Source organism: Lagenorhynchus albirostris, chromosome 9 (assembly GCF_949774975.1).
Source record: "Lagenorhynchus albirostris chromosome 9, mLagAlb1.1, whole genome shotgun sequence".
NCBI classification, from domain to species: domain Eukaryota; kingdom Metazoa; phylum Chordata; class Mammalia; order Artiodactyla; family Delphinidae; genus Lagenorhynchus; species Lagenorhynchus albirostris.
The window spans coordinates 93,697,956-93,722,956 of NC_083103.1; the positions used below are offsets into that span (position 1 = coordinate 93,697,956).

The 25,001-nt window shown below is 50.2% G+C and overlaps 1 protein-coding gene across 1 annotated transcript in view; it reads right to left on the reverse strand.

Annotated features, from left to right (window-relative positions):
- Positions 1-25,001, reverse strand: part of DSCAML1 (DS cell adhesion molecule like 1) — a 327,097-nt gene that overhangs the window by 58,626 nt on the left and 243,470 nt on the right. The window contains exons 8-10 of the mRNA XM_060157966.1: positions 17,828-18,106; positions 17,284-17,403; positions 16,214-16,390 (exon numbers count right to left, since the gene is read on the reverse strand). Coding sequence (XP_060013949.1) covers positions 16,214-16,390; positions 17,284-17,403; positions 17,828-18,106 — 576 coding nt within the window. The remainder of the gene's footprint in view (positions 1-16,213; positions 16,391-17,283; positions 17,404-17,827; positions 18,107-25,001) is intronic.

Below are 25,001 nucleotides of genomic sequence, written 5' to 3' on the forward strand. Positions count from 1 at the left end.
AGGCCGATAAGGTTGGAGGAAGGGCAGCAAAGTCAGGGTGTTCTTCACCAACCTTAAGGATGGGACTTGACTCTCTCAGGAAGTCCTTCTGAGAGTCTAACCGAAATCTCTCCAAGAGTCTCGTAGAGTTTTTTTGCTAAAAAGGATGCTTTCTCTGGCAGCTAAAATGCTTTACTGGATGTCCTCCTCCTTGCCTTTGGGAGAGGCTCTTCCAGGGGACAGCGTGTGCCCTGAAGGCTCTAGACAGCTCTGCACACCACCTTGCCGTGGGAGAAGGGAACCTCCCAGCTCAGAGGCTCTCATCTCCTTTTGTTTCCAAAAGGATTACAGGCACCCATCTGAGGTGAGTGGGCCCCTCCTTCCCCCCAGCTCAGCCCACTCCCCTCCCTCCCTCCCAAGGCTTGTGTCTCTGCTCCTTGTTAACAAGATCCTGACAAGAAACGCAGCCCTGTTTGGCAGCGTGAGATAAGCTGCCACAAAGGGGCATTGTTGGCATCTGGGGTGGTTGCCTGGGGAGGGGCGGGGTGGGTGGGAGAAGCTCTTTGCGCTCAGCCCTGGCAGCCGCTCGAGGCTTCCCCTGGGGAAGGGCTGGTGCTGGGGGAGCCTTCTGGTGCCTGCCTTGTTTTTCCCTTCTTAAAGAGCCAGGGCCTAGCGTTGTTAATTTGATCGCACCCACTTCGGCTTCTTGTCTCCCCTGATTAGCCAGGCTCCACCTGAAGCATGAGATTAATTCAAATTGCATGGAAGCAATCAGCCTCGGCTCTGAGAGCTGGTGGGGAGGTGCCAGGGGACCCTAGCTGTCCACTGCCCGTGTACGTGGGGAGCAGAACTGACAAACAGTGTATGTGTGAAGGGGGTGGGACGCGGGTCAGGGACAGCTGTGGGGCCTTTGAGACTTGGACCGAAGCCCTGTTTCTGCTGCACGGTGGGCCCAGCTGAGACCCTCAAACTCACCAGGTCTTGCTTTCTTCCGGCCATAACATGGATCAGTCAGTCCCTCTCTTGACTGCTCGCCAAGGAGCATAAGCACAGGGTCGGGGCCCGGGAGGTGGGGGTATTATTCTCACATGAGGGTAGGACTCGGTCCTCCACTGCCTCTGGTCTTCTACTCTGCCCAGAATCTCGGAAAAGTGGTAGTAATAATGAAAACAGCTAATGTCTACTGAATGCTTATTATGTGCCATGCACCCTGGTTAATGCTTTACATGAATTATTTCATTAAATCCACCCCCCAACCCTAGGAGGTGGGTCGTGTTTTTATTCCCATCTTAGAGATGAGAAAACACTCAACTCTGAAATGACCCTGAATATCCGAATCCTTTCAGAGACAAAAGGAGACACCATCATCTTTCTGTAATTACTTGGAAGGTAGTATTTAGGGGTCATTGCTGTGAATACCCTAGAGCTGGGGTCACCAAACTTTTTCTGCAAAGGACCCACAGCACATGTCTTAAGCTTTGCAGGCCATAGGTCTCTGTTTCAACGACTCAACTCAGTTGCTGTAGCTCGAAAGCAGCCATGGACAATAGGATATGAGGAATGGACGTGGCTGGGCTCCAGCAAAGCAGGTGGCGGGCTGGCTATGGCCCTTGGTCAGTTTGCTGACCACTGCTCCAGGGTTAGTGCACAGGAGGAGCTTGGCTTGTCGACTCTCAACAAAGAAGGAGTTTCTGTTAGGAGGCTGGTTGCATTCAGACAAAGGCAGTTGTAGGATATTGGAAAGGACAGCACTTCAGCTTCCAGAGTTCTGGAAAGCACGCAGTTATGGATAATAAATCACTGGGCTTGGGGATCGTTGCGGTTTGAATTGTGTCCCCCAAAAAGATATGTCCAGTCCTAGATCCTGGTACTAAGGCAGGAGATAGATGGGCCCCGGGCTGAACAGTTTCTCCCCTGTGGACAGAAACTCCATAATAGCAGAAACTCCATAAAAGCAGGATGATGGAGGAGGCTGGGCCCTGCCCAGATGGAAGATAAGAGACCACACATTCCTCATTCTCGAAATCAAGGAGCCCTTCCCAACTACACATGCGCAGAAAGGCTCCGTGGAGGTCAAAAAGGGAGGGGGCGCCACCCCATAGTAAGTGATGCCAGCTACCCCTAGGCCTCTTCACTAGAATCCATCTTGGCTAAGAGATGCGCACGCACACAGGGGAGGACCCTGAGATACACCAAATACGGACTCAGAACCAGGCAAAGCAAGATGACTGGCCAAAGGAGACCCAGAAGAAATGCCACATAAAAGTGATTCAGACTACCACGAGTGAGCGACTCTCTCTCTCTAGGCCCGCCCATGTGTCTATCCACATGTATTGCACACTTTTTCCTCCTCATAAACACTTTACTTGCTTCACTACTTTCCGTCTCTGTGTGGAAATTCATTTCTTCATAGCTGACGGGCCAGGGCCTTGTCGCTGGCCACTGGTCCCTGGTGGTCTGGTGGCCAGGATTCAGCACTCTCACTGCCGCTGCCTGAACTCTATCTCTGGCTGGGAATCGAAACCCTGCTTCAAGTTGCTGCAGGCCGAGGCCACCTGAGATCAGGACCTGTGAATGTGACCTTATTTGGAAATAGGATCTTTGCAGATATAATTAAGATGTCTTACTGGAGTAGGATGGGCCCTTAGTCCAATATGACTGGTGTCCTTATAAGAAGGGGAAGGGAGACACACACAGAGGGAAGATGGTTTGAAGACACCCGGGGAGACAGAGGCAGACTGGAGGGATGCCTCTACAATCGAAGGGATGCCAAGGATGGCTGGCAGCCCCCAGAAGAGGCAAGAAAACATGTTCCCTGAGAGCCTGCGGAGAGAGCACAGCCCTGCTGACACCTTGATCTGGGATTCCTAGCCTCCCAGAACTGTGAGAGAATACAGTCCTGTTCTTTAAGCCACCCAGTGTGTGGTACTTTGTTACAGGGGCCCTAGGGAACGAATACAAGGTTCCAGTGTGTGACAGAAGTTCCCTGTGCAGGGTTTCCAGGAGGACAGCCACAGCCTGTCCCCATGGAGCTGGCGGGGGCTTCCTGAGGTGGGAGGTTGTGGGCTTTACCCTCTCTGCTCTGTGGGGAGCCCACCCCCGTTACACCCCCAGCGCCACGGACAGGCTGGCAGCAGGCGAGCAGTGGCAGGAGTGTGCCCGGGCCACAGTGCCCTTCCCCGCAACTTCCACCCCAGCACCTGGCCCTGGGATGCACACCCGCTGCCCATGAGCAGTGCAAGGAGAAAGTTTCCTCCGAATCTCGACTTTGCCAGGTCTCAAGTCTCCGTAGACCTGAGAGGCCCACGTGGGAGCCTGACGGTGTCCTGAGGACTGGGCGGGGCTGGGGTCAGGGCTTGGGCTGCTGGGGAAAGCCCACCCGTGTCATCCTTCCCGGCCCAGGATAGGACAGCTGTTAGTCACACAATGACTCCTGAGTCACCTGGCGAGGTGGGAGCTGTAGGGGTCATTGGGTCCAGCACACTCCTCTGAGTAGAAATCCTGGCAGAAAGGCAGCCAGGGTTCGGCTGCATCAAGGCACCCCCAGCACGAAGCAAATATGTCATCTCTCCACTCGCATTTTTAAAAAAAATAATTTGAAAAATATTTATTTATCTGGTTGCCCTGGGTCTTAGTTGCGGCTCGCCAGCTCCTTAGTTGTGGCGCGTGACCTCTTAGTTGTGGCACGCGTGAGGGATCTAGTTCCTGGACGAGGGATCAACCCCGGGCCCCCTGCACTGGAAGCGCAGAGTCTTAACACCTGCGCCACCAGGGAAGTCCTGCCACCTCCTTCATTTTTACTGGTGGCACCATCATACTTATCCCTTAGCCTGGAGCCCTTGACTCTTCCCCATCCTTTTCCCAGTCCATCATCCGGGCTGGCACCTGTTCCTTCTCAGCGACTCTTAGGCTCCCCCTTTCTCTCCATTCCCTGCTCAAGACCCGAGGAGCACATCCAGACTTCGGCGCCACTATCCATCCCCTCATCCCCAGCCCTCCTATCAGACGTCCTCCCCACCGCCTCCCACGCCTTCCACCTGCCCGTCCTCCTTTCTTCCCTTTGTTGATCCAAACCCTACCTATTCCTAAGGTTCCACCCGAGTCCTGCTCCCCTAGAAAGCTCTGTCTGACCATGTCTGTCCACACTGGGTTTTTCCTTCTCAAACCCAGCACTGCACCTGTAACCCCAGACCTTTTTATTTTTATTTTTTAAATTTCCCAGTCTGGATGATTTGTATTTATTAAAGTGAATTTAGCAAGATTTAAGTGTACAAAATCAATGCACACAAAAAAACGTGGTTTTTTTCCTATTTGTATAAACAATCAGAAAATGAACCGGACTTTTTAGCACGCTGTCTTGCCTGCTTCCTGAAGGTGAGTACCAGCTTCCTAACTAGTCTGTAAGCACCCTGAGGGCAGGGGTGGTGACTTACTCTTGCTGGTTTCTCTTTCGCAGACCTTGAGGCCACGTTGGACACATAGGGGCTTCTCAGAAAGTACATGTGTATGGTTTGACCGATCCAATAATTTATTCCGCCCCTGCCATTCGGAGGGGCTTTGATCACAACCGGGGGGAGCAGTTCTGGGCTCCCCACTTACGGCAGGGTCTGGAGGCACTAATGTAGCTCTTGGCCTGTCTGCATTTTCTTATCTAGGAAACTGAGGCACCCAGTGATAGCCCTGACTCCCTTGTGCCTCGAAATTACTGGCACGTTTCCCTTGGCTGGCAAGTACAGTGAGTGTAATTTTGTTATTACACATTTTGTTATTAACATCCAGACCTGCTGGAGCTGAATGTAGGGAAAGCCTCAGATGACCCCTTAGAGCCCAGATCCATCTGGAAGGTCTGCCATGCTCACGGTCATGGGCACTGACTGCAGGGGTGACGGTGGAGTGGTGGTGATGTGCTTTGTGCCACCACTGCCCAAAGCCTCCAAGAAGGACATAAGGGCCCAGATGAGGGCGTGGGACAGGAGTTTTCCAACTGGGAATGGAGGTTGTACAGGCAGGTTCAGTCCTGTCCCTTCACTAAAATCTCTCCTGCTGTCAGGGGACCTGGCTTGCTGTGATGATGAGAGGGGGTGGCACTGGGTTGGGGGGTTGTTTCACACGGAGACCTTTTTTTCCTACCTTAAAACCTTTGTACAAAGGTCCCTTTGGGGGTGGGTTTGGATGTGACGTAATTTGCTCCAATGATACTGTTTGCCTTTGGAGGTCAGTATGATCTCCCGTGTTTCTCTGATTTAGACTTGCTTTTTAAAATAAACCCCTAAAACACTAAAGGCCCCAGCTCCTGAAAGACAGGCTCTGGAACCGTGATCGCGCTCCCTGCCAGGTCTGCACTAGCACAGCAAATGTCACCCACTCGTTGAGCTCTGTTAATGCCTTGGGGGTTGAGGGAGAGGGAGAGAAGAATCGCGACTCCTCTGAGCACAGGAGCAGACTGAGTCCCAGGGAGAGGGAGTGACTGACCCCAGTTCACCCAGAAGCAGTGGGGGAGGTGGGGGACAAGAGGTCAGGACTCTCATCTCCCCGGTCAAGGTCTTCTTGTTCCCTAAGCCTTCTACTCATTTTGGCCTCCCTGGGTCCTACATAGGGCAGGGGAGCCCAAGCTGGCCCATGGCTTGACATCCTGGCCAGGGCTCAGTGGGGGCTGCAGGAGGGAGCCTGGCCTGGTGAAGGGATGCATCCAGCCTGGTCTAGAAAGGGAGCTGTGGGCTCTGGGGGGGCATGTCCTTTGGCTGGAGACTCCTTGCCCTGTGGGAAGGGTGGGCACTGAGGAGGACAGAAGAGGCCCTCTAGAGCAGGAGCCCCAGTCACCAGGCCTGAGGGAGGTGCTGCTTCTGCCTGACAAGGAGGAGATTCCTTTGGGCAAATTTGAAATTAGGACCACCTCAGGTCATCGGATACACAGTTATCTTTCCAAGGTTTTGCATCCTGACCTCTGCACCAGTGGTGAACCACTGGTGGGTGACCTGGTCTACCCAGGCCTGGGGCTTCCTTTCACCAGGGTGGACACCCCCCTTCCCCACTTCCTCAATCCCCACTTGGCTCCTCCTCTCCTCCCTCCTGAATCTGTGACTCTGTAGTTGCCTGTGCAGTTGCTCTGGAGGGCTCTTGGATCTGGCTTTAATTGGTCTGACATTTTGCTAAACAAACAAATCAAAACTCAGACCAAACAAAGAGCCCTTATGGGTTTAATTGGCCAAGGGCTTTGCCTTGGCCCCATCACTGGAGCTTTCACAGAGAGGAGGGGAGCCTGGGAGATGCAATAGGACCTATCTAATCAGGTAACCTGCAGCACAAGGGGGCTGCCGAGTCCTGTGCAGTAGTGGCATCAAAACACAGCCAGCAAGATAACCTCATCCACCAGAGGGCAGACAGCAGAAGCAAGAAGAACTACAGTTCTACAGCCTGTGGAAGGAAAACCACATTTACAGAAACATAGACAAAATGAAAAGGCAGGGGACTTTGTACCAGATGAAGGAACAAGATAAAACCCCAGAAAAACAACTAAATGAAGTGGAGATAGGCAACCTTCCAGGAAAAGAATTTAGAATAATGATAGTGAAGATGATCCAGGACCTTGGAAAAAGAATGGAGGCAAAGATTGAGAAGATGCAAGAAACATTTAACAAAGACCTAGAAGAATTAAAGAACAAACAGAGATGAACAATACAATAACTGAAATGGAAAATACACTAGAAGGAATCAGTAGCAGAATAACTGAGGTAGAAGAACGGATAAGGGACCTGGAAGACAGAATGGTGGAATTCACTGCCACAGAACAGAATAAAGAAAAAAGAATGAAAGAAATGAAGACAGCCCAAGAGACCTCTGGGACAACATTAAATACAACAACATTCACATTATAGTGGTCCCAGAAAGAGAAGAGAGAGAGAAAGGACCTGATAAAATATTTGAAGACATTATAGTCGAAAACTTCCCTAATATGGGAAAGGAAATAGCCACCCAAGTCCAGGAAGCACAGAGAGTCCCAGGCAGGATAAATCCAAGGAGAAACATGCCAAGACACATAGTAATCAAACTGACAAAAATTAAAGACATAGAAAAACTATTGAAAGCAACAAGGGAAAAATGACAAATAACATACAAGGGAACTCCCATAAGGTTAACAGCTGATTTCTCAGCAGAAACCCCACAAGCCAGAAGGGAGTGGCATGATATATTTAAAGTGATGAAAGGGAAGAACCTACAACCAAGATTACTCTACCCAGCAAGGATCTCATTCAGATTTGACGGAGAAATCAAAAGCATTACAGACAAGCAAAAGCTAGAAGAATTCAGCACTCCCAAACCAGCTCTACAACAAATGCTAAAGGAACTTCTCTAAGTGGGAAACACAAGAGAAGAAAAGGACCTACAAAAACAAACCCATAACAATTAAGAAAATGGTCATACGAACATACATATCAATAATCACCTTAACCGTGAATGGATTAAATGCTCCAACCAAAAGACACAGGCTTGCCGAATGGATACAAAAACAAGACCCATATATATGCTATCTACAAGAGACCCACTTCAGACCTAGGGACACATACGGACTGAAAGTGAGGGGATGGAAAAAGATATTCCATGCAAATGGAAATCAAAAGAAATCTGGAGTAGCAATACTCATATCAGATAAAATAGACTTTAAAATAAAGAATGTTACAAGAGACAAGGAAGGACACTACATAATGATCAAGGGATCAATCCAAGAAGAAGATATAACAATTATAAATATATATGCACCCAACATGGAGCACCTCAATACATAAAGCAACTGCTAACAGCTATAAAAGAGGAAATCGACAGTAACACAGTAATAGTGGGGGACTTTAACACCTCACTTACACCAATGGACAGATCATCCAGACAGAAAATTAATAAGGAAACACAAGCTTTAAATGACACAATACACCAGATAGATTTAATTGATATTTACAGGATATTCTATCCAAAAACAGCAGATTACACTTTCTTCTCAAGTACACACGGAACATTCTCCAGGATAGATCACATCTTGGGTCACACATCAAGTCTTGGCAAATTTAAGAAAAATGAAATCATATCAAGCATCTTTTCCTACCACAATGCTATGAGATTAGAAATCAATTACAGGGAAAAAATGTAAAAAACACAAACACATGGAGGCTAAACAATAAGTTACTAAATAACCAAGAGATCACCGAGGAAATAAAAAAATACCTAAAGACAAAAAACGAAAACATGATGACCCAAAACCTATGGGATGCAGCAAAAAGCAGTTCTAAGAGGGAAGTTTATAGCAATACAAGCCTACCTCAAGAAACAAGAAAAATCTCAAATAAACCTTTCGGTGTAAGGTTAGATTACACCTAAAGGAACTAGGGAAAGAGGAACAAACAAAACCCAAAGTTAGCAGAAGGAAAGATATCATCAAGATCAGAGGAGAAATAAATGAAATAGAAACAAAGAAAACAATAGCAAAGATCAATAAAACTAAAAGCTTGTTCTTTGAGAAGATAAAGAAAATTGATAAACCATTAGCCAGACTCATCAAGAAAAAGGGGGAGAGGATTCAAATCAATAAAGTTAGAAATGAAGACGGAGAAGTTACAACAGACACCGCAGAAATACAAAGCATCCTAAGAGACTACTACAAGCAACTCTATGCCAATAAAATGGACAACCTGGAAGAAATGGACAAATTCTTAGAAAGGTATAACCTTCCAAGACTGAACCAGGAAGAAACAGAAAATATGAACAGACCAATCACAAGTAATGAAATTGAAATTGTGATTAAAAATCTTCCAACAACCAAAAGTCCAGGACCAGATGGCTTCACAGGTGAATTCTATCAAACATTTAGAGAAGAGCTAACACCCATCCTTCTCAAACTCTTCCAGAAAACTGCAGAGGAAGGAACACTCCCAAACTCATTCTATGAGGCCACCATCACCCTGATACTAAAACCAGACAAAGATACTACAAAAAAAGAAAATTACAGATTATTATCACTGATGAATATAGATGCAAAAATCCTCAACAAAATACTAGCAAACAGAATCCAACAACACATTAAAAGGATCATACACCATGATCAAGTGGGATTTATCCCAGGGATGCAAGGGTTCTTCAATATACACAAATCAATCAATGTGATACACCATATTAAAAAATTGAGGAATAAAAACCATATGGTCATCTCAATAGATGCAGAAAAAGCTTTTGACAAAATTCAACACCCATTTATGATAAAAAACTCTCCAGAAAGTGGGCATAGAGGGAACCTACCTCAACATAATAAAGGCCATATATGACAAACCCACAGCAAACATCTTTCTCAATGGTGAAAAACTGAAAGCATTTCCTCTAAGATGAAGAACAAGACAAGGATGTCCACTCTCACCACTATTATTCAACATAGTTTTGGAAGTCCTAGCCATGGCAATCAGAGAAGAAAAAGAAATAAAAGGGATACAAACTGGAAAAGAAGAAGTAAAACTGTCAATGTTTGCAGATGACATGATACTATACATAGAGAATCCTAAAGATGCCACCAGAAAACTACTAGAGCTAATCAATGAATCTGGTAAAGTAGCAGGATACAAAATTAATGCACAGAAATCTCTTGCATTTCTACACACTAACAACGAAAGATCAGAAAGAGAAATTAAGGAAACAATCCCATTCACCACGGCAACAAAAAGAATAAAATACCTAGGAATAAACCTACCTAAGGAGGTAAAAGACCTGTACTCAGAAAACTATAAGATGCCGATGAAAGAAATCAAAGATGACAAAAACAGATGGAGAGGTATACCACGTTCTTAGATTAGAAGAGTCAATATTGTGAAAATGACTCTACCACCCAAAGCAATCTACAGATTCAGTGCAATCCCTATCAAATTACCAGTGGCATTTATCACAGAACTAGAACAAAAAATCTTAAAATTTGTATGGAGACACAAAAGACCCCGAATACCCAATGCAGTCTTGAGGGAAAAAAACAGAAATATAGATCAATGGAACAGGATAGAAAGCCCAGAGATAAACCTACGCACCAATGGTCAACTAATCTATGACAAAGGAGGCAAGGATATACAATGGAGAAAAGACAGTCTCTTTAATAAGTGGTGCTGGGAAAACTGGACAGCTACATGTAAAAGAATGAAATTAGAACACTCCCTAACACCATACAGAAAAATAAACTCAAAATGGATTAGAGACCTAAATGTAAGACTGGACACTATAAAACTCTTAGAGGAAAATGTAGGAGGAACACTCTTTCACATAAATCACAGCAAGATCTTTTTTGATCCACCTCCTAGAGTAATGGAAATGAAAACAAAAATAAACAAATGGGACCTAATGAAACTTAAAAGCTTTTGCAAAGCAAAGGAAACTACAAACAAGACGAAAAGACAAACCTCAGAATGGGAGAAAATATTTGCAAGCTAATCAACGGACAAAGGATTAATCTCCAAAATATATAAGCAGCTCATGCAGCTCAATATTAAAAAAACAAACAACCCAATCCAAAAATGGGCAGAAGACCTAAATAGACATTTCTCCAAAGAAGATATACAGATGGGCAAGAAGCACATGAAAAGTTGCTCAACACCACTAAGTATTAGAGAAATGCAAATCAAAACTACAATGAGTTATCACCTCACACCAGTTAGAATGGGCATCATCAGAAAATCTACAAACAACAAATGCTGGAGAGGGTGTGGAGAAAAGGGAACCCTCTTGCACTGTTGGTGGGAATGTAAATTGATACAGCCACTATGGAGAACAGTATGGAGGTTCCTTAAAAAACTAAAAATAGAATACCATATGACCCAGCAATCCCACTATTGGGCATATACCCTGAAAAAACCATAATTCAAAGAGACACATGCACCCCAATGTTCACTGCAGCACTATTTACAATAGCCAGGTCATGGAAGCAATCTAAATGCCCATTGACAGACGAATGGATAAAGAAGATGTGGTACATATATACAATGGAATATTACTCAGGCATAAAAAGGAACGAAATTGGGTCATTTGTAGAGACGTGGGTGGATCTAGAGACTGTCATACAGAGTGAAGTAAGTCAGAAAGAGAAAAACAAATATTGTATATTAACGCATATGTGTGGAACCTAGAAAAATGGTAGAGATGAACTGGTTTGCAGGGTGGAAATCGAGACAGAGATGTAGATAACAAACGTATGGACTCCAAGGGGGTAAGTGGCGGGGTTGGGGCGGGTGGTGGTGGGATGAATTGGGAGATTGGGATTGACATGTATACACTGATATGTATAAAATAGATAACTAATAAGAACCTGCTGTACAAAAAAAATAAAATAAAATTCAAATATTCAAAAAAAAAAAAAAAACCTCAAGAAACACAAAAAACACAGCCAGCCCCTTGCAACCCGGACTAAGCAGCCTTTCTTTGTAACTGCCTCTCGATGAAGCATTCTCTTTGAAGATGCTCTATTTTTTCCCCAATGTGTCCGTTGGAGGACGGATTGCCTCTTTCCCCTTTTGGTCATTATCTCTCTTTTATTTAAATTTTACGTTGTAACAGGGAGATAAAAGGTAGCTCTGTGGATGTAGTATTTTCTTCTGTTAATTACATTTATTTTTCAACCAAGTTCTGGGAGGTGGTCTGGTCTCCTGAAAGGACCATGCACACAGCTAGAATCATAGATTGTCTGAGCTGGCAGGGACCTTTGGTTCAGCTATGACTGGATTCTAGTCCAGGCCCCTTATTGTACAGATGGGGAAACTGAGGCCCAGAGAAGGGAAGGAATGGCTCGCAGATACGGAGCCCGTGAGTCGGAGTCGGGACCAGAAACCAGTCTTCTCTCTCTTGCTCTGTGCTCTCTCTACCGAACCGTGAGTAGACGGAGGCAAGCTCTTGTCTCAGCTGGGCCGATATCACCCAATGACCTCGATCCAGCACCTTCCCTTCCCTGAGAAGGAGCTACTGCCCACCAACCTCACAGGCAAGGTATGGGCTTTGTACATTGTCAAGTGCTGAGCGCTGTGCTGTGCCAATGGGAAGGCTGGGCTATGTGCTCAGGCACCACCCACGCTCTCGGGGTCAGGGCGGAGTGGGGACCAGTCGGGACTGGATGGTTGCCAACACGGGTGTCCAGGGGCTAGGAAAGACTTTTGCTCCCTGTAACGAACTCTTAGAAATCTGGGGCCTCGAGGAAAGCAATTCTCCAAGAACCACCTCTGGAATCCCAACCGCCGTCAGACCCCTGAGCTTCCGGAACTCTGGTTTGGTGCCTGACATCGAGCGTCAACACTGCATAAAAAGAAAACACTTCACTTCCCAAACCCGTAAGCACCTCACATGTATTCTCCCTGTCCATCCTCCCTTCATTCTCCACCAGACGCCCTAAGTTCCCCCTTCATCTGAGGACGCGCACGGCCTTGCCTGCCTCCACGCTCTTGCTATACTTTGTCCTCATCCTGGAATGGAATGACCTTTGCTTCTATTGGTTCTTGTCAGAATCCTTTTCATCCTTCAAGTCCTACTTAGTGACTGTTGCTTTTGTGGAGCTTTTCTTGGCTTTCCCTTGTAGGCCCTGCAAATTAAAACTGATTACTCCATCCCTGATTCTCTCTGTGTCACATTGTTTGTGGCTTTTTAAGGCACTTATCACTTTGTGTATTATAGTTATTTTGGGTATATGTCTATCTCCTCTTCAAGATCCTCAATTTCCTGAGAATAGCGACTCCATTTTATCCAGCACTAGGTTTTCAGCACCTAAAACTAATGATTGCTAATGATTATTGAATGTGTATTTGGTGTCAGGTACTGTGTTAATTGCTGTAAGTGCGTGTCTCACTTGAATCTTAGCAATGAGTAAATAGCATTATATTTCCAAACTTACAGAGGAGGAAATTGGGGCCTACAGAGATTGCTGTCCAAGATCCCACAGCTATCAAGTGGCAGAGCTGGGATTTGAACCCAGGTCTCTCTGGTTCTGAAGTCTGTGCCCTAATCCACAGAGTTTTATGGACTATTTAGTGAGTGCCCAGTGAGCAACTGTTGAGTTATCACTGGAAACTGTCAGGGTCAATGGTTCCCAACAGAGGGCAACCACAAATGTCCAATTTGACACTTGAATGCTTTTTATGATGTATATCCCTTTGAGACATTTACTCTCTTACTTCTACTTGGCTAAAGCGGGGACTAAGGTCAGTTTGCCTTCTGAGAGGTCACACAAGTGCGAGGTCTGACAAGGTGGAGCTGTATAGGGTCAGCGTTTTCCTGAGTGTGGTGGGGGCGTCAAGGAAAGCCGCGCAGTTGGCTTTGTAAATGGCAGGTCTTTCTGGAGCTGGCCTTGCGGGTGGCGGTGGGGGTGGGGGAGTGCTGGTGGTGTGGGCTGTCTGGGATGGACTGAGGGCTGACCAGGAAGGGCTTAGCCCTGGCAAGCCCATCTGTGACCCACGGGCCCAGGTCCTGTGGGTCCTTCCCTATCTACCTGCGCCTACCTGGGGGAGGTGGGAGAGGTAGAGGGGGAATGAAGGAGGAAAAGGGCAGAGCAGGCAGGGGGAAGGACGTCCTAGAGGAGGAGCTGAGGATGGGTTACCTGAAGCAGTGTGCCCGCAGAAAGCAGCAGGAAGTGGGATGGAAGTTCCTCAAGAAGGTCAGGACTACCCCACCCCCATCACCAAACGGTCCCATTGTCACAGGAGCCCCTTCTGAAAGCCAGATCTGGGTGGAATGATTCAGGCTGGTACTGAAAAGCAGTCAGACTCTCCAACCCCAGGCAGAGGCCCCAGCCGTGCTCAGCCCTCCACACCGACTGCCCTCAGGCCTCAAATTCCTCCTCCGCTCCTGCTGGCATTTGGGGCGGCACAGGGGCTTCTAGCATGGCTGGCAGGTCACTGGGGAGAGCGGGGCTGGAATGGAAGGAGGCGTTTGTGACAGAGGAAGTTGTGCAAGGAAAGGGTCATCGAGGGGGCACATGTGGGTGAGGGTTTGGAGACCCCGGGTGTGCAGAGGGTGTGGGAGGGGGCCCAGCTGGAAAGCAACCTGTAGGGGAGGGCCGTGTGAGGGGGGATGCTGCGTGAGCAGCTCGGAGAGACTGTGTCACAGGCAGCCGATGAGGGAGGCACGGCGAGTGGGAGAATACGAGCCGGAGGTGTTTGTGAGACAGAGCAGATGAAGGGAAGGCGTGCGCCTGTGCCTCACTATGGAAGGACGCAGCGCAAAGCGACAAGGTGGCTGGAATGAGGACGAGGGGCAAGACGGAAGGAGCAAGGTCCAGATGCTGCCCGCAAGTGAGGACAAGTAGTACGGAGCTCCCATCATCCCTTGGGAAGAGGGGCCAGAGGTGTACGCTGCTGCGAGAGTGGTGGCTGAGTGTGTGACTTGGCGCTACGCGTGTTCGTGAGGCTGCCCGGGATTTACGAGGTGTGTGCTCGTAGCTGCTGCCTGGGTCGTGACGTGAGGATGGCACCGAAAAATGCAGGTCCAGAGGGGAGAAGAGAATTGCCCAGGACGCCCCAGGACATCAGGGACAGGCCGACGTCAGCTGGGTCACCCTGCACACAGCCCACCCCCTGACCCCTGCGTCTCCCTTCACCCACATCCACCTCAGCGCCACAGAGAAGCCACGGCCACAAAGGCACCGCCACGCTTGCCCAGTAGAATCCCCTAACTTAGAGAAAAAAGGCAAAGACCAAAAAAACAAGCCTGAGAGTTTGAGCTCTTTTCTCCTGCTGACGGTGGGGAGATAAGGATCAAATACCAAGGACAGCGAGAGTTCCACGAGGTGCCTCCTATTTCCTCTTGCCGCACACAGGCGGAATTAGCAAAGTTCTCCCCAGCTGAGGGATGTAGATTGATTGCCTGGTTTTATTAAGGACAAAGTGCTTTTTGATAGTGTGAGGGAAGAGCTCCCCAGAGCGGGGATTCCGGTGCCCGGAGCTTCCCGAGCATCGATCGATTGCTGGGGCTTCCCCGTCTTGTGCTGAGTGAGTGAGGGTTTGGCAAGCGATAAAGAAGCTATGATTCTTAAAGGCGGGGACTCCAGGGAGACGCTGGGCGGACCGCACACTGGGCGCTGCTCTCAGCTGCCTTTCCTGCATGTACCTTGGAGTGTCTTCCATTAAAAACAAAACTGGTGGCTAAATTTCTGACGGCCTACTGGGTGCCAGTTACCATACTGGTTGCGTTATCCATGTCATCTGACTTACTCCTGATACAAAACGTAACAGGTAAGGCGCTCTCTTGACCCTCCTTTTGTACATCAGGAAAATGAGATACAGAGGCCAAGGAAACCCGTTAGAGGTCACTGTAATTACCACACGGCGCCCAGATTCACAGTTGGCTTGGTCAGATGCTAAAACTCAGGCTCTTACTGCTGTTCTCCGTGGCCCATGGTCTGTTTCATGACAGAGGACCAGACACTGTCTTGATATGATTCCTGGGGGCTCACTATACAGACCCCTAAGAGCGTAAAGGGATAGGCTCGTCCAGTAGGAATGTCTGTGTGTGACTTAACAGAACTCAGGGATATTCTAGACTTCAACGCCATTGATTCTGGCTCTAGGTCTGGGGATTTAGAAGCCAGAGATATGGTACTGAGCTAGAGTGAATTTTACTGCCTTTTTGGCTTTTCCAAAGCTTCTTCCCCTTTCCATGATCAGTTCCTGTGTTACTTACGATGATTTTGGGAGCTGAGTGGGCTGGGAATGAACCTCTAGCACAGGTGAGGAAAGGAACCTAGAAATGTGAAGTCACTTGCCCAAAGCCAGGAAGCTCATCAGACAGATCTGGAATTGGAACCCAGGATTTCAGCCCATAGGCCTATCTCCTACATTGCATACGTGGTCTCCTTGCTAAGCCACAAACAGGTTATACACTAGCAGGTGTACATTAAATAAAAGAAATAAATTGTTTGATACGACTCTTCAGATGGAATTGCCAACCAACAGAGCAAAATAAATGGGCTGTCGTACGATACCGTGGTACAGCAAATCACGAGCTTGTCATGACTGGAGTGGAGCGAGCTGGGGCCATTCAGAGTGAGGCCATTGTTTTAGACGAGAGTGCTTTGGAATCCCCCAGCAGAGGTTCCCAAGCCCACCTCTGTCTAGGAATCCGTCCCGCCTTCCCTTCACAGAAGGAGCAATGGAAACCAAAGGGGGAGGCAGGGTGAGTGCAGAGATGGGCCTTGGTCTATGATCAGGGGGTGTCTGGAGGGTTGCACGGGGGCAAGACTCACTCTTAACAGTGAGGAACATGGACTTGCTGATGTCGGTGCCCACGCCGTTGCTGGCCTGGCAGAGGTAGTAGCCGATGTCCTCTTCCAGGACGTGGCGGATCAGTAGCGAGCTGTTGGGTAGGATCTGGATGCGGCCGGTGAGGGGCACTGGGTGGTACTGCTGGGGGTTCCCGCTCCCTGAAAGGAGGCGGCAGTTAGGAGGTCTGGTGTCTAGGCTGGGGAGGGTTGGAGTGCCTCAAGGAATGGCTGATACCTTTCTCTTGCTGATCTAGGGCCATTTTGTAGCATCCCCAAAGTGCTGGGAGCTCACATAGTTCTTGTTTCCTGGGAAATAGGAAAGACCCTCACAGAAGCCTGACCCTGCCTCAGATCTGAGGTATGGATCTGAGGTATGGAGCTGGGGGGGGGGGCCTCAGCTCAATGCCCACCTTGGCACTGAGCTTCCTTTGGGCTGAATTCCTTGGAGGGGAAGAAAGAGTTCTCTTTGGGCCACTTGGCAATAGGCAAAGGGAAGATTGAGCCCTCAAATGGCGGTTGCCTGGTTGTAGGCAGTCAGGCCTGGGAAAGAAGCCAGCCATCCTCCAAGGGGGGCTTTGGATACCTCCTCCCATTGCCCCAGAGTCAGCCATGGACACAGTAAGGATAAGAGGTTGGCGCAGGGCTTAGTCAGAAACCAAATGCATCCTTGGGACGAAGTTGGGTTCCAAGAAGGACCAAGATCCCAGAATAGGTTGGACTGGTGAGAAGCAGGGGTCAATGAGACTCTGGGACCCTAGGGTGGGGTGGGGAGAGTTGGGGAGTATACTGAGTTCTAGGGTTGGAGGGGGGAGGGGAGAGGTCAATCTATGGGGACAAGAGGAAATCTGGAATTAGCATGACAGCTATTCCTGGTCCATAGACCCTTTGGGGGTGGCTGAGGATGACTTCCAGTTCAGGTATAGCTTGGGGTCCCCTTAAAGTTCTGAACCCAGGGCTAGGAGTCATGTGTAGAGACCAGGCCAAGTCGCATTAGTATCCTCCCCATCCCATCCCTGGCCATGCTCAGAGATGCTGGCTGGCCAGGGGCTTACCCTTGGCATGCTTCCACATGACCTTGGGTGGGGGGTAGCCGTCCACCGAGCAGTTGAGCACACCAGCCTTGCCATAGATGCCATCCTGGTTGTTGGGCTGCACCACGAATCGAGGGGGCACTGCAGAAAGAGGGAAGGTGGGGGAGGAACAGATCATCTCGGTCTCTGATAGGTTTTCTGGGGGCTTTGGGCACCTTCCATTCAATGTTAGCCCGGCCTGGACCATTATAAAGTTGGGAGCAGGCACCTCTGAACATCTGAAACCCAAGATGTTGAGAGCTTTTGCCAGTCGCATTGGGTTGGGAGCTGGGAATTGAGTGCCAATTCTGACTTCACCAGTGACCAACTGAGCCAGGGCCTTCTCTCACGGCCTCCGTGTCCTGGCCTGGAGAGTAAGAGGTTTGAACCTCTTGATCTTTAAGGCCCCTGCCAGAGTCAACTTTCTCTGAGCCCGTGATTCAAACTTGAAATCTAGAGAGTGTTTTTAGCAGCAGACAGAGCTGGACCCTTCCTCCTCCCAACCTCGCTGGCCCGTCTCACTCACCGCGCACGATGAGCTGGCGTTCCCTGCTCACGGTGGCCGCTGTGTTGCTGGCGATGCATGTGTAGTTGCCATTGTGCTTGAGGGAGACGCTGGAGATCTGCAGGGAGCTCATGAATTCCTTGCTCTCGATGGTCACGCCCGAGCCTGAGATGATCACCTGTCCATCTTTCCTCCAGGTGATGCGGATGGGCATGTCCCCCGAGGACACCACGCAGGGGATGTAGAGCAGCTGGCCAATGGAGGCAGGCGGGAATTCGAAGGGCTGGATGAGAGGGGGCACTGGGAAGGCAAGGGGAGTGCTGCTGTCAGGCCCCCACTCTCCCCAGCCTGGCCAGCAGCATGCCCATCCCTGCCTGGCCTTCAGGAGGGTGGGCTGCAAATAGAGTTCCATGGGCACTGGTGCCTGTTTTCGCATATGTGCAGAATCTCCTGGGGTGCCCTGTCATTGTCCCCTGGCTCCCGTCCCTCTGCCCACCCAGGCCCGGATCTGCTGTCTCTGTTCAGGGCCTGGGCTGGCCTGAACTAATCATGACCTTCAGATTTGTACTGGAACTTGAATGGTGATGACTCATGTGCTTCTTGACTCCTGTCTGCTTGCTGACACACTGCCCAGCTTTTAGCCTGACTTCCCTGCCATTCCTCGGTGCCCCTGTGCTCACTATCTCATCCCAGAGCTGAGTCTCCCAGATGCCTGGGGGCCTGGGATGGATAGAGATGACGTGCCTCAGATGCTGAGGCTGTCCTCCGTGTGCACCCCACAGCTGCTCATCTAAAGCCAGGCTGCTGTAGCCTGGTCTCCTCCTGTAGAGGTCTCATCACCCACCCCATTGTCTTCATGCATTAGGACGGGCGAGAGGAAGCTCCCATCACTGGTTGTTTTCAGCTCCTTTATACACACCTCCCACCAATAATGTGATATGGGTTTAACTGTCCCCACTATACAGATGAGAAAACTGAGGTTCAGAGCAGAGACTTCATTTGCCTTAGATCACCCAGCTCATAAGAGGGGACTGTGGGATTTGAAACCTGATCTGTCTGCTCTCCAAGTCCAAGCTCTCTTTCTTACGCTACCTGGTTGCCTTGTTGAGAAAGCCCCAAACATACCCAGACCAGAGACCCCTTTGTCTCGTAAACAAGCTCCCCATGGGTGGCAGGAAAGAGCAGAGAGGGAGCCCTGTCATCTGCAAGATAGCCAGTTGGTTAGACTCACCCAGCTAAACGTCATCCACATAGCCCCCACCCCCTAGAGATTCGGCCCTCCCCCTCTCCTACTGCCCACATCGCAGCCCCTGGGGGGGCCTGTCTGGAGCCTGAGCCTCTGCAAGAGGGATCCTCCTTTCTCAGCTCTGGCTAGAGCAACAGCCATTATCTTTATGATAACTCAATTAGGACACAGTGACTTCCCCAGCAAGTGGGGGGAGAAGAGAGAGAAGGAGACAATTAGCTTAACAAGGCTGAGCACCCAGTAGATGAGACATCCTTTCTGCAGTCAAATAATTAGATTACAAGACTGTCCACAGTCCTCTGGCCTTCTCCCGGGCACCAGCCCCACCCCTCCTTGGAAGCTTGCTACTCTCCCCACCCAGAGTGGACACAGCAGGGGGTGAACCCTGAGGGGAAAAGGATAGGTGACATCATATGCATGCCCAAGGCACCCCAAGGGTTTTCAGGGCTCAGCAGGAAGCGGCCCCTGTGCAGTGGCCAGGTGTGGACAGGGCAAAACCCTTGGCAGCCCTTCGGATCTCTGGGGAAGCTCCTGGTCAAGAGTTCTAGGTCCAGAGGAAGTGACATTTAGGTCTGTTGCCCCCAAGCCCTATGCGATGAGAGCAGGGGCCTTAGCTGACCTTCTCAGTGTCACCTCCCACCTTTCCCTTCACTCTGGCCATGGGGGATCCATCGGTTTTCCATAAACACCCACAGCTCCGAAATTCAGCCCAGGCCTGGGTGAACACAGCTGGGCCCTGGGTGGAAATAACCGCCATGTATGCTCTGCCATGGGCCCAAATCTAGGTCTGTAGTTCAGGTTTTCTGGGGCTCTGGTCATTGTCTGGATCTCCCCACCCCCAAACTCTGCCTGCTGCTACTCCCTGGGCTGGGGCCTTGCCCCCAGTATTCTGAGCGGTTTGTGGGGCCTTGGATATCTCCAGAGAGATTTCTCTGGAACCCCGACTCTAGTAACGGCCCAATGCTCACTGCTGAGATTTCCCCGGAGACTCCTCGCTGGGCTCTGCTGATCTTCCCACCGCCCTTTTTGGGGTACTTTGGTCAGATTGAGTCCTCTGGCCTCCTTGGACTTTTTTTTTTTTTTTTTTTTTTTGCGGCACGCGGGCGTCTCACTGTTGTGGCCTCTCCCACTGCAGAGCACAGGCCCCGGACGCGCAGGCCCAGAGGCCATGGCTCACGGGCCCAGCCGCTCCGCGGCATGTGGGATCCTCCCGGACCGTGGCACGAAGCCGTGTCCTCTGCATCGGCAGGCGGACTCTCAACCACTGTGCCACCAGGGAAGCCCTCCTTGGACTTTTTGATGGAATTGTTGCAGAGACCCAGATCTGCCAGCCAGTTTGTCTCCTTAGGTTTAGCAGAACCAATTCTGGTCCAGTCTTCCTTCCCACAAAGACCCAAATCTAGAGCCCAGCAGGCCTCATGGGAAACTCCTCTCTGTCTTTTCAGACCCCGCTCCAGTACCACCTCCTCTGTGAAGCCTGCCCTCCTCCTGCACAGCCCTACAACACCTGGTTCACACCTTGATCATGGCACTCATCACATGCCGGTGGGGTATCTGTTTGCATTACCACCTTCCCTGGGTGTCGGGGAGTTCCTGCAGGGCAGTAACTAGGACTTATTTACCTGGCAAATTGTAGGAGCCCAATAAATGCTTGTCAGGTGAGTAAATGAATAAATATATGTCTGGATATCATTTCCTGGGTTGAGCTTAGAAGTTTCCCTATGAGGTGGGCAAGGGGTGGGGAGAGCACAGGATGGGGGTTCATCCAGAAAAAGGGGGAGCTCTACCCTCTTCCTCAAGATGCTGTATTTACGCTACAGAATTTTGGAGCTGGGAGCTTCTCCCTTGGTTCTTCCTGAGGTTCAGGCTGTTGCTAGCACCAGAGCTGGCTCCTTTAAGAGCCCTAGGGACGTGGGGAGAGTCGTGGCAGTCATGAGGGCCTGCAGAGGGGAATGTGTGGGTCAAGCAAGGAGCTGGGGGGCTCTGCCTAGAAAGGAGAGGGCCTTGCCCCAGGGATGGATGGCCAAGAGCTCCATTTCCGTTGAGGACAGAGCAAGTGGAGACTGGAACTAGGCAAGGAGATTTAGCTCACGCAAGGCAAAGATTGTCTCTCTCAGTAAGAAGGGATTTAGATAATGGAATAAGTTACTAAGGCAGGTTAATTCATTAATTAACTAATTCATCTAATATTTATGAAATGCCTGCTCTGTGAAGGCATTATGCTCCGTGTGGGCTGGGGAAAGTGGAAGCATGCTTAAAATATGCATAGAACCTCCGGAAGCATGGCATTTGCTCGGGAAGTTAAGACATTTCCCTCAGTGGTTATTGGACAAGCACCACGTGAATACACAGATACTGAACTCAGAGACGAGAAGAGGTGTCATCTGGTCAGGTGAGCGCAGCTGCATAGAGGACGTGGCATTTGGACGGAGGCTTAAAGGATGCACACGCTTTACAAAATATATGGAGTGAGAGTGTGGGAAAAGCCTGAGACAAGAGGCAGAGGCCAACCAGGGGCTGTCATTCCCTTCCGGTCTTCAGGAATAACATTAATGGCAATTCGAGTGGCCAGGGAAGGAGAGAGCGGCCAACCTCCATCCTGGGTGGGTGGGGGGCGCGGTTAGGCATTCACCCAGGCCAGCCAGAGCTCTCTAGTGCACTGCTGCCCTGCTGGAAGTAGATGGCCAGATCACCCCCCAGGGGTCCAAGGAGTAAGGCTCTTTACTTCCTGCCCCACTCTGCCCTGCTGCTGGTTGATGGGGCAGGTGTGGTTCTGTGGGGGGATAAGTGTCCCCTTAGAAACTCCTTGGTGGGAGTGGTAGAGGCCAGAGCTGCTCACAGAATTCCTCGGCCCCAGGCTGGCATTCCGATAACCCTATAACTCCAGCACATGAGGACCGCCTGGAGGGAGAAGAAAGCCTAGGGATCCCGGCTCCTTCACGGGCTCGCTGAATACCACCGGCAGGAGGCTGTGATGGGAGGCTCTGAGAAGCAGGGTGGGGTGCCCCGTGATGTGGACATGGGACTGCTTTCTGAACTGTGAGTCTCTGGTGTCTCCCCTGCGCTCAGAGGTGGACGCGGGCTCGGTGAGTGTGCGTGTGTCCATTTCCACTTCTGTGAAAGAAGAAGCTGAGGCTCGGATCACCTCCAGGGCGGTGATGACAAGGGACCTCTTCAGGGTTGATAGTCCACAAGGACTGCCCTCCTGCCCATGACTCCTAGCATTTCCCCAGCACATGGCCTGAATGTAAGGGGCACGGATGCTGCATAACCAAGGGATTTATCTCTGGAAGCCCTGCTCTGGCCACAGTCATCTTTGGTGAGAGGGCAACTCAGTCAGCTGTGAGGGAAGCAGGGTCAGAGCAAGTTGCTGTGATGGCGAGAGGTCAGAGGCTGGCGTGGCTGAGAAGACACAGCGGTCGTGGCAGTCCCTGTGGTCCCTGGCCACCATAAAGCTGTTTCGGCCACTTGTTTGGGGGTGTTGCACAGAGGACGGCATGCTGACCGCCAGCCCAGCCCATAAACACTTTATGGTGTCTCTCATGATCTCTCTTTGGGACCGAACCTTTTTATTTATTGCACCATTTAGTAGAGAATGGGCGCTGTGTGAAGCTGGAGCTTCTCTGCTTGTGCAGCACGGAAATGGCGAAAGACACTGTAATCCAAGAGTGACATGGGCAAGCTGCCTCGTCACCACCACCCTGTCTCTGCCCCCGAGCCTCAGTTTTCTCATCTGCAAAATGGAGGAGTTGGATAAAGTAATCTCTAAAGCCTGATGCTGATTTTTCAGTTGTAACAAGTCTAATATTATAGGAATATTAATAACTCACTTCAGTTTTTTTAATGCAACCCCCTCTTCTCAGGAAGGCCTTCCCTGACCACCCTATTTAAAATTGCAGGGCTTCCCTGGTGGCGCAGTGGTTGAGAGTCCGTCTGCCGATGTAGGGGATGCGGGTTCGTGCCCCGGTCCGGGAAGATCCCACATGCCGGGGAGCAGCTGGGCCCGTGAGCCGTGGCCGCTGAGCCTGCGAGTCTGGAGCCTGTGCTCCGCAACGGGAGAGGCCACAACAGTGAGAGGCCCGCGTACCGCCAAAAAAAAAAAAAAAAAAAAAAAAAAAAAATTGCAAACCACTCTTCCTGCCCCTTGGCACTCTGATTCCCACTCCCTATTTGACATGAGACATCTTTTACGGATTTCACGTTATTAACCATTTCCCTAATAGAATGTAAGCTCCCCAAGGGCAGGAATTTTTGTCTGTCTTGAGCACAGCTGTGTTCACAGAATAGCGCCTGGAATATAGTGGGTGCATAGTTAACGGCACTGAATGAATAAATAGATACAGCTTCGTCCACCTCCTCTTCATCGTGGACACCGCCATCACCGTGATCGCTGCCTGTCCAGTAAGGAGGATGCTTGCTCCTGTGCTCCTGGCTCCCTCTGCCAAGGAAAAGGGCCGTTGGCAGCAGCATCCTTGGCACTGCCTCCCCCCAGTACATTTGGCAATCTGCCCCTGCGGAACCTGCTGTGCCCCCTTCCTCTGGATTCTGGTGTGTTCCTTCCAAAACTCCACCTGTGCCAATGGCAGGCCTTTGGCCAGGGGGTTGGCTCTCTCTTAAGCCCCCTGATCATAGAAACCCCCAACACATTCTCTAGGGTGGAAGGGGGCCTCCCTGAAGGCTCCAAGCACACGGCAGGGACTTGTTGAGCAGCAAGGGAGGAAAGAGTGTGGATGAGGAGTACAGGCACTAGGGAGTGGGGGTGCGTGCATGAGTGCGTGTGTGTCTGTGTGTGTTGGCACTACCTCTGGGTCCTGGCCTTACTGAGCATGGGCAGAAAGCACCTCATGCCCTTGTTTTGGCTCCGGAGGCTCAGATGCGCGGGTGGAGATGTTCCCTCACTGAGCCAAAGCCAAGAAGCCCCACTTGCAGCCCTGCCTTCTTAGTTAATTAAACATTCGGCCCGCGTGCCCAGAGATGCTTTTATGCTACATTATTTTTCAGCTACAGAGGGCCCTAGAGACACCAAATCTAGGTTGGATCTCTGGGCCCTCCTCTTGGCATCCCGCCAGGGATCTCTCTGGGTGCCCAGAGACAAGCACTTGCCTTCCCCACAGCCTGGCTCTCCCCTGCCAGTCAGTGTCACAGGCACCCAAGCCCAGGTAGCCCTCGAAGCATCCTCACCCTCTCTCCCCTTGGCCCTCCTGCCTTGCTGGGTCACAACAGGCTCACTTAGGTGACATTTTCTATGGTAGCACCTGCAGCCACCTCTTGTGGCTCAGGAATGTGGCTTCACAGGAGGATACAGACAGAGGGAACATTTGTGTATGTGCAACTGCATGTGTGCAAGTGTGGACAGGCTAACATGTGTCTATTTGTTGCACGCACGTGCATACAATGCGTACAGTGCGTCCATGCGTGTGTACTCATGTACACAGGTCTCTGCACATGTGTGAGCATGCATGTGCATGTGTGTCTGGTGTGTTCTGCTCTCCTCAGCTCAGTGTTTGAAAAATTCATCAGAAGACAAGCAGTCCCAGAAGGAATGGAGTCAACAGTGGTTTTTCCAGCTCATGGAGCAGCCTGGGTTTATGCCCTGCCCTGCCTGCGGGCTCTTGGCCTCACAGAGAGATGGGGGGTAGGACTTCCAACAAATCTCAGCCTTCTAGTGCCCTGTCCTGCCCCCACTCGCCCTTTCCTACACTCCAGCTCTCTGCTCTCATCCTCTGGGTGGGACGCACGTCCCAGCCAGGCAGCAGGAGTGGGGTGGAGAGTGCTGCCCTTGGGCCCTGTCCCTCTCTCCCCCAGAGTCGGGGCCCCTTTCCACGCCCAGGGGCACCTCCTCCACCCTCCTCCTTGAGTAGCTCTTAGAACAGCACAACAGCTAATCAAGCAGCATGTTCATAATCAGCTCTGATGGGTTCTTCTGCAAAAGCGCATTCTAATGAAGTG